Here is a 9,509-nt window from a genome sequence, read left to right as displayed (position 1 = left end):
AAAAAACCGGAAAAAAAAACCAAAAGGGAAAAAAAGAAGAAAAAAAAGAAAGGGAAAAAAACAAACAAACAAAAAAAAAAAACCAAAAAAAACCAGGCCTGAGTTCTGATCCAGCTTTTCCAAACTTTCTGATTCCAGCCTCCTGATGGGTTTCATGGCTGTGACTGCCTTCCTGTCCATGTGGATCAGCAACACRGCCACCACTGCCATGATGGTCCCCATAGCRCAGGCGGTGCTGGAGCAGCTGCACCGCTCAGAAATCGAGTCCAGCGCCGTTGACCAAGGGTCTGAGCACACCAACAAAGCCTTTGAGCTGCAGGAAAARTCACCTGAGAGCCTCAAAGAGCCCGAGGAAAAAGGTGAGTGGGCTATGGGTCATGGGTTTTCTCTTTGGGATGATCTGATGCTTTCTCATGTTGAAAGATTCTCAGTAAATTCTAAAAGTAAATTCTGACCCTAAATCATCCTGACTGCATCATGCATGACTCTTCCACGAGCCAGACAAAACCACAGTGATCTACTGACTTGGCTGAAATAAAATCAAAAATGCAAACTACAAACTAACCAATAAACCGACAAAAAGTATAAATCCTCCACTAGGGGAAGCCTTTACATCAGGCTTGCCATTTCCCTGCATATTTATGTTGGTTCAGCTGTTATCTGCTGTGTAACTTATCAGATAACAGAGAATTCCTGAGGGAAAATTCCTGGCCTATTTCCAGACGGAAGGTTAGGGATTAAAAATGATCTTTCTAATCCAAAGGTACACAATCAAGCAGCAATATCTCTTTACCAGCTGTCTTGCCCTCTGCCCATCTTTGGGKTGATTCCAGTGTTTCTGATCATAAATCTCAGTGCCTGCAGACAGGTGCTGGTGCAGAATGAGTTCCCTTCTGCTCAGGTCCTCCAATTCTGTTAAAATTCCCTGAATTCTGCCACTCTGACTCCCCTCCATGCTCAATTCCCTCGTTCACCAGGGAATTGTCAGCAGCTGGTTCAAACTTCATCACACATTTCAAATTCTCCTCTGAAAAACTGCTCTGTGTCAAAACAACTCATGAAAACGGGCAGAGGGTCAAAGAATTAGCAATGCCAGCCTTAAAAATGAATAACTTTGGTTCCTTCAGCTTTTAATCTCATTTGTCCAAGCCTTGAAACACTGAATTGCACAGGCACAAGGCTTTTCCTGTCMGATATAGCTCCATCTTTTTTGATTTTTGGGATCTAGGTAACGCACACGTCCTGACTGTTGAGGAAGAGAGAAAGAGAAACGAAGAACTGATTGAGAAGAAACACCTGAAACTCTCCAAGGGAATGTCCCTGTGCATCTGTTACTCAGCCAGCATCGGGGGGATCGCCACCCTGACTGGGACCACGCCAAACCTGGTGCTGCAGGGACAAATCAACGAGTGAGTCTGGCTGAATGTGGGGTTGCACCAAATTCAAACCACTTTGATTTGGTTGCACACCCCAAAGTGCACCCTTCTGCTGGAGCTGGCTCCCAGGCAGCACGGGGAGAAGGGAAATGTCAATTTGGCCCCTTTTTCTGGGAAGTGAGCGTCTCTTCTCCTCCTTAACGTGCCTCACGGATCCTCCCCTTTTCTGGCTGGTTACTGAGACAGGAGAGAATTTTGGGTGGAATTTTGGGTTCTAACAGCCACCTGTGTTTTCCAGGATCTACCCTACCAATGGTGGCATCATCAACTTCGCCTCCTGGTTCTCCTTCGCCTTCCCCACCATGCTGGTGCTGCTGGTTTTGGCGTGGATTTGGCTGCAGATCCTCTATTTGGGCTTCAAGTGAGTACCCCCTGCAGCCCAGCTGATGGGGCTGAGATCAGGGACTCAAATTTAACACAAATTATCCTTTCATCGATGAGGAAAATCACACAAAAAAGTCCTGACGTGTAGCAGAGACCAGAATACGCGGTGTCTTTTACAATTCTGSAATTTTTTCCTCTCTGAATTGGATCAAATCTCATCTGAATGAGCCCTGTAGGTGAAAATAAGAAGTTCTGAGTGCACATGACCTGTTCTGCAGCATTGCTGTCGTGTCCTAAGAGGTTGCTGTGCTTCAAGGCAGGAAATTGATTTCTGCAGGGTTGCTTCAGAGCCAGAGGATTTGTTCTGTGTTAGTTCTGGTGCAGATCACTCAAAACAACAAACCTGCATTGCCTACCTGTTCAATACTCAGCTTATCATGTTTGCATTGTCACAATTTCCTTTATTTTATTTTCTTTTCTTTTATATATATATATTTTTATATATATATCTCAATATTTTTATATATTTATATATTTACATATTTTTTATATTTTTATACACTTATTTATATATTTATCTTTATATTCATATTCAGATTCACATTCACATTCATATTTATTTTATATTTATATACTATATACTATATACTATATACTATATATTTATATTTATATTTATATTTATATTTATATTTATATTTATATTTATATTTATATTTATATTTATATATAATTATATTTAAATTTATATTTAAATTTGTATTTAAATTTACATTTGGATTTATTTTATATTTTATCTTTATTTTATTACCCCGCTTTTCTTTATTGTACATGGAAAGAGTGCTGTAATGGTAATTTCATCTTCAAATTCCTTTTTTAAAATTCTCGTTTTCTTTCATTTTAAAAAATCTCAGCAGCTCTTTACTTCCTAGTGATCCAACAGYCTTGTAAATCACATTAACATTGTCCTGGTCTARTGGAAGGTGTCCCTGCCCATGGCAAGGTGTTGGCATAAAATGGAATTTAAGGTCTCTTGCAACCCAAAMCATTCAGTGATTCTATAATTTTTTYCCTCACTTTTTTTATATTTAAATCATGAGCTTTCAGGGTCAGGAAGATTTTTCTATCATTTTGTCAAGACATGAAGTTACTACTCACCGTGGCTGTTGATTATATTTAATTTCAATATTCAGATATAAAGACATGTAAAGACATTATGATTGAGTATAAAATTCGGATTCTTAACTCTGAATGCATTTGACAAATTTCTCTGATATTTCCTGCCCATTTTGTTGCAGTTTTAAGAAGAATTTTGGCTGTGCTGCCAGCCCCGCTGCCAAAGCTAAGGAGCAACAGGCCTATGACATCATCAAGGCAGAGAGCAAGAAATTGGGCAAAATGAGCTTTGCAGAAATTGAAGTTTTGATCCTCTTCATTCTCCTGGTCCTGCTGTGGTTTACAAGAGAGCCTGGCTTCTTCCCAGGCTGGGCAACGGTTCTGTTCAACACAGATGATACAAGGTACTGMCATTTCTCCTCATTTTGAGTAAAAATAGATTTAGGTTTTACCAGAATGAAAGCACAGCTGGTTAAAAATTCACTGTTTTATTGCAGCTATGTCACTGATGCTACAGTTGCCATCTTCATCTCGGTTTTGCTCTTCATCCTCCCTTCTGGTGGTTCCAGCCAACGCAGCGATGAAGAGCAAGAAGGTGAGTTACTGACACGTCAAAAAACAGCTGCCAGGGTAGGTGTGGGGGCAATTTTAGGTTTGCAAAGGAAATTTCAGATATTAGATAAAGGCTTCAGAGTTTTCTTCCTGCATAGTTACAGCTCTGTGCTTCAGGTTAGGCACAGATTCTGTAAAATTCTTTATTTCTCATAATTTCACTAAAAAAAGGGGATTATTATCCCAGCAGTGTTCCTGCCCCCATGCACATGGGTAAGGTATTCCAAGGCTGGAATCTTCAGGAGAAAATAAATGATTTAACAGAAATACAGAGAATTTTTGCCACATTTTTAACTTACCCTCACCTCCTGTGCTTCCTGGAGCRCGGACAGATCGCTCAGAGCTTTTACAAATCAGATTTTAAACCTTTTCTTGATGGTGCTCCCAGCATTGGCTTGGGGAGATAATTCCAGATGTTGCTGACAGAAGGGAATCCTGATGTTCAGACCAAACTAAACCCACCAAGAAATCCCCCTTTTCTTTGGAGAGTTCAACCAGGCTTTACAAAATCCTTTTTGGCTTCCAGGGGGCAGAGCGAAGTTCCGGGCGCCTCCGCCCCTCCTGGATTGGAAAATTGTTCACCAGAAGATGCCGTGGAACATCGTGTTCCTGCTGGGAGGAGGTTTTGCCTTAGCCAAAGGCAGCGAGGTAACATTCCCCGGCTCACCTGCARTTTCTGCCAGCTCTTGGTGCTGTCCCAGGACACAAGAGGGCACACTGGGAGCATCAAATGCTCCTTTTCCCCGATTTCTGGAAGCGGGAGCATCCTTGGGAGTCCTAAAATTAAGACAGATCCTTGCTGCTCCCCGGGCAATGGGATGGCACTGCCCATCAGGGCAGCACAATTCGAGGAAAGTGGCTGATTATGGAATTATCCCAGCACCAGTTAAAGGTTATTTTAAATAAAATTTAATAGACGCGGCCACCTCAAGGAGATAATGTACCCAGGAGCGGTTTCCAAAGTATTTCAAACCAAGGATTTATGGAAATAGGATTTWAAATAARCTATTAYAAGTGAAATGCAGGGCTTTCTAGAGAAACTGCAGGAGCAGGTTAAAACATCTGCAGGAGTCCAGTGCTACACGTTATTTTCCAGTAATTATTTAAGTGATGGAACAGAAAACACATTCATTGAATCTACAGGCAATAAAGAAATTCTAAAAGGCTTCAAGTGCCCAGAAATACTCGTTTAGAATTCAAAGATCAAAACTAAAATGTAAAAGTACGTGTTTGGGAAAGGACATATTTAAGAAATCACATTAATTTATTCTAGAATAAATAATCAAATGCATCAAAGCTGCTGCAGAAAGCCCAGAATGTCAGGGAAKATGCTGGTACTTCCCAGTGGACAAGGATGAAGGGTGTGAAAAGCTTCAGGTAGTTATCAGGATCTCACACAATGTGATGAAATTACATTAAATCATCTGACAAGATATATATAGAAATATTTCAGAAAATTAGTTTGAATATCTTTGCTTACATATAAAAAAAAAGCACCTCAAATAAAGCACATATAAAAAAAAAAAGCACCTCAAATATTGATCATGTACAACTAATGATCTGAATAGATAAATATTTATTTGCCTTCAATAATGCACTATACATGCAGTATCTTCTTCTTTCCAATTCCTTGGGAGGGAAATACTGTTTATTTTCATTTAACCCACTGAGCAATCCTGCCTGTGAGCTCTGTTTTCTGCAGACAGAAATTTGCCTGAGAAATGCCCTGAGAAGGGAGGGTTGAATTGAGAAAATTGTAATGAGAACTGCAACAGGACAGTGATGGGGCTCTTTCCTCTCCAGCCTGGCATCCCTGTTTGCTCTGTTGCAGGAATCTGGTTTGTCTGCGTGGCTGGGGACCAAACTGACCCCTCTGCAGAGCATCCCTCACCCGGCCATYGCCCTCCTGCTCTGCCTCCTCATCGCCACCTTCACCGAGTGCACCAGCAACGTGGCCACCACCACGCTCTTCCTCCCCATCCTGGCTTCAATGGTGAGTCCCAGCATYTCAAAATAATCCTACCATGACACTTTCCAGCTCCCYACTTRAAAACTGGCTGACAAATCCAAGCASTGGTTCCTTATCCCARTCAGGRRTACAARACTTRRAACAMAAATATRAGTATGTGCGTGCATATATAAACACACAGTGTGCTTAGTTCAACCTTTCTGAAATCACTGCTGGTGAAAAGCAAAGGGATTAAATCCATTGGCATATTAGACTTTGCCTTCTGGCCTAAACATGAGGTCACTGCCAGCTGTACTTGTTTTTTCCAATTTGTTCTGCACGGAGACAGCACCAGCATTTGCTTCCCTGCAACATTCCATGGATGTATTTCACCCCCACCACCGGCCTTCCAGGAGTCTCTGAGGGTGATGGCATGACCTAATTCAGAKTTTTGCATTTCCACAGGAGGTTTCTGTTGCTGGGATAGACAGAGTTCTGCACATTGAGAAGATGATTTTGGATAGAAACTGAAATAAGCTCCTGCAAAATCTTTCTGAGCAATRCCCTAAACCCAAGCACTCACCTGCAGAGCTTCACCTGCTTCCCCTGATAATTTAATTCTGTTCTTAACCAGTTTGAAACCAGGCTTTAGGCTGAAAATAACCATTATTTATCCATTTATACACCAGAATCAGAAACATGAAGCCCTGACCACAAAATCAATTCTTGCATTTGCAGCATGAAGACAMTGAAAGTGTCTAAAGCAGCTCCRAAACATGAGTGGCTGCWGTGTTTGGGKTTTCTGACATGGAGAAGTGAATCARTTTTCTACCAAAATGTTTCTGTGAATTTCTGTGTACCAAAAYCATCCATTCTGTTCTCTTTTTGTGCACAGGCTGAAGCAATTTGCCTCAACCCTCTCTATGTCATGCTGCCCTGCACGCTCGCTGCGTCCCTGGCGTTCATGCTCCCTGTGGCAACTCCTCCCAATGCCATTGTCTTCTCCTATGGACAGCTCAAAGTTATTGATATGGTGAGAAAAAAATCACTTTTTTCCAGAATTTTCACCTCTAGGTTTGATCTTCATTTTTTTTTTTTAATACTGGTTCTTCTTGGGGGGATGTTAAAAAAGTCACAGTGCCTGCCTTGTGTTGAATGGAGAGAAGATGTGTGGGTATTAATAAAGGGTCAAAATGTCTCTTAACACACTCTGAGAATCTCATAAAGGTKCTATTGAAGGTTAGAAATTATTAAAGGTGCTTTTTAAAGACCAGCCAGGGCGTCTTGCAGATTTTATAATAAGAGCTGTCAGTGTCTAAACTGCTTGAAAAGCCCAAATGTAGAGCTTAAGAGTGTCAAAGAGCCTTGTCACCTGGACAGCCCTTCTGAAGGGACAGGGAACAGCCTGGCACATCTCACTGGGTGCCCTGATGATCCAAGAAATCACTAAAAAAGCAAGGACAGCAATGCCCTGTCTCTTGATAGCTYTTCTAACTTATAATTGATCCAAGGAGAAACCCGAAGTAACATTAGAGAGAAATGCCAGGTAAGAGGAGAASTGGATCTAAAGGACTTTAGGACTTCTAATTTTAAGAGTTTTATCCAATTTATACAAATTATATTTGTGAAGAAAACCAACTTAAATACAATTTGATGGATTTGTGAAAAAAAAGGCCGAAGGGCAAATCAAACCCCACAAACACTCCTGACCACCAGTGAAGGACAAAAGTGCTCAGGGCTGCTAACAACCCTTCTCTTTCAYYGTTCTAGGCCAAAGCTGGGTTTGTRCTCAACATCCTGGGAGTTCTGAGCATCACTCTGGCCATCAACACCTGGGCTTCCCCCTTGTTCCAGCTGCAAACGTTCCCCTCGTGGGCGAACAAGACAGGGAGCTGCGCGTAAGGTGGGGAGGAAAAAGCCACAACTGCTCCTGTTGGAGCTGCAGCGAGAGCTGGACTATCCCCCCAGAGGCAGAGGGTCAGGGAAAAGCCTTTTCTCTGCAAAAAGACCAGCAAAATCATCCCTTTGATGACAGCAATGAAATGGCCCCGTTGCTGTTCTGTCGGCGGTTTTGTCCCCACAGTGGGAGGACGAGGTGACTTTTGGCTTTCCAGCCCTCCCAACCTTTACATTTCCTGCCTCTGCAGGGGTGGTTTTTTTCCTCCCAGTGCTTTTCCAGCGAGTCTGAAATCTGCAGCAAGGAAAAAGAGAGGTGAGTGAACGCATAAAAGGAAGGAGAGAGACTCTGGGTTCCTGATTTCATGCACAATCTGTGCTGTCACAACTCTTCACCTGTGTCTGTGGACATGTTCAGGGTGTACATGATTGTTAAATATTCTGTGGGCACAGCAAGGTTTRTGTCATGTGATTACAGAAAAATCACTGTCAGCCCATCCTATTAACTTAAAATATATTTATTTCCAGTCCCCTTGTTAGAAATGTAAGATTCTTTTTTCTCCCAGAACAATTTACCTGTTGTTATTTATGTCAGATTCCAGCCTGCAAGGTTATAAAAAGACCTTTCCTTGAGAAGGAGAGAATTTCCTGTATCCTAAAATATATATGATTGAATAAAGATTTTTTTTTTTAATGTACCACTCTGTTCTGGAGATTTTTTTATTATTATTTTTATTTTTTATTTTTATTATATACCACTGCTTCTGTCTTCCATGTATCCACTGCTTGTCTGTGTGCTCACTTGCAGTATCTTYAAATAATCATAACCAGCATAGCTGATTTTCTCTTATCTTTAAAGTAGTAATTATGTTGTTATTATTATTATTGTTGTTATTATTATTATCGAGTCCAATTTTCTTGGAATGTTCAACCCAAGAATTTCCTTTATAAAAACTCCTTTATGTAATCCTGTCACATATCTAATCCCCATTCTGCTGGAGCTGACTTTCAGCAGCAGATAAATTCCTYATGACTGAACTGACAAAGGAATATCCGAAGGCACTTTGCCAAAACAATCTCTCAGTGCCATAAATGAGGCTGGGATCAGACAGAGCAGTTATTCAATGTGTGTCCCTGAAGTTTGCACTGAAACCTTTGTTCTGCCTAAATTATACACAATTTTTCATGTCTGAAATCCCACTCTGGTTCCATGAGAGTGAAAATGCAGGGAATTTCACTCTAAAACAGTTCCTACTCTTCAAAATCTTTCTTCTTTCTTTCTCTGCCCTAATTTTTAGGAAACAAGGACAGCATGCAGTGTTATTTTGACTTACAAAATGTCAGAATTCTCTGATTTGCAGCTGTTTCTTTCCAGTTCTAAATATCAAGACAATTCTGGAATCTGCTGGTCATTGATCCCTCTGCACTGCTGGTTCTGGGAAATTACAAAAGYGCACAAAATTCAGTGGTTTTGACAGAGAGTGTTTTAATTCGATGTGAGATAGAGATCCAGCAGAACATCCACAGCTCCAGAAGGAAAGGCATTTATTCCCTGTCACTAATGAGCTCCTAACTGATTTCAGTCACATCATGACTCGCTCAGGTCACTGCTAAACCACTCTCCTCTCCCTTTGCATTCACCTCTATCAAACAACACCCAAATCTCTCTAAATATTTTCATTACCTTGTGTCTGAGCGCCTAAAAATGACAAAACTCCAGCAGATGATTTGSTGAGAGCCTCTCCCTTCTCCCTCTCTTTGTCTCCAGCACCAGGGCAGCCCGCTCTGCTTTTGTTTGCTTTTTGTTTTCTTTGAAACACTCGCCCAGACTTTACATGCCCTCCTAAATTACTGCTTAGCTAAGCAGGAAAGGCKGAATTCTTCTAACATTTCCCGTCGGCCTCTCCTTCCAGCCCTTTTAAAACTGTGTTATGGCTCTTTGAAGTCTTTTCTATTAGTCTTGCATTATTCAGAGGTTGTGGTGTGCAGAAAGTACCTGCAGGAGCACAGGTGCAATCTYCATGACAATCTCCAGAAGGAAGGAGGGAGATATTGAATAGCACAGAGGGTTTTGGGGTCAGTGCATTCATGTGGGTGAGCACACAGAGATTTATCAGGGAATATCTGCGGTGAAAGTTGCTCAAAAGGTGCACAAATGCCCAGATTCTGGGAAAAAA

The 9,509-nt window shown here is 41.3% G+C and overlaps 1 protein-coding gene across 1 annotated transcript in view; it reads left to right on the top strand.

The window, feature by feature from the left end:
• SLC13A2 (solute carrier family 13 member 2) overlaps positions 1 to 7,982 on the top strand; it is a 13,170-nt gene extending 5,188 nt beyond the window's left edge. The window contains exons 4-12 of the mRNA XM_057372044.1: positions 139 to 359; positions 1,229 to 1,409; positions 1,675 to 1,797; positions 3,059 to 3,280; positions 3,374 to 3,471; positions 4,015 to 4,136; positions 5,320 to 5,481; positions 6,332 to 6,469; positions 7,207 to 7,982. Of these exons, the coding sequence (XP_057228027.1) occupies positions 139 to 359; positions 1,229 to 1,409; positions 1,675 to 1,797; positions 3,059 to 3,280; positions 3,374 to 3,471; positions 4,015 to 4,136; positions 5,320 to 5,481; positions 6,332 to 6,469; positions 7,207 to 7,338 (1,399 nt within the window). The 3' untranslated portion in view covers positions 7,339 to 7,982. The remainder of the gene's footprint in view (positions 1 to 138; positions 360 to 1,228; positions 1,410 to 1,674; positions 1,798 to 3,058; positions 3,281 to 3,373; positions 3,472 to 4,014; positions 4,137 to 5,319; positions 5,482 to 6,331; positions 6,470 to 7,206) is intronic.
• Positions 7,983 to 9,509: the final 1,527 nt, after the last annotated feature.

Source organism: Malurus melanocephalus, unplaced genomic scaffold (assembly GCF_030028575.1).
Source record: "Malurus melanocephalus ecotype Western Australia unplaced genomic scaffold, MMel_1.1 scaffold_162, whole genome shotgun sequence".
Classification (NCBI taxonomy): Eukaryota; Metazoa; Chordata; class Aves; order Passeriformes; family Maluridae; genus Malurus; species Malurus melanocephalus.
Note: the sequence above shows the minus strand (reverse complement) of the source record. Positions and strands in the feature narration are given on the sequence as shown.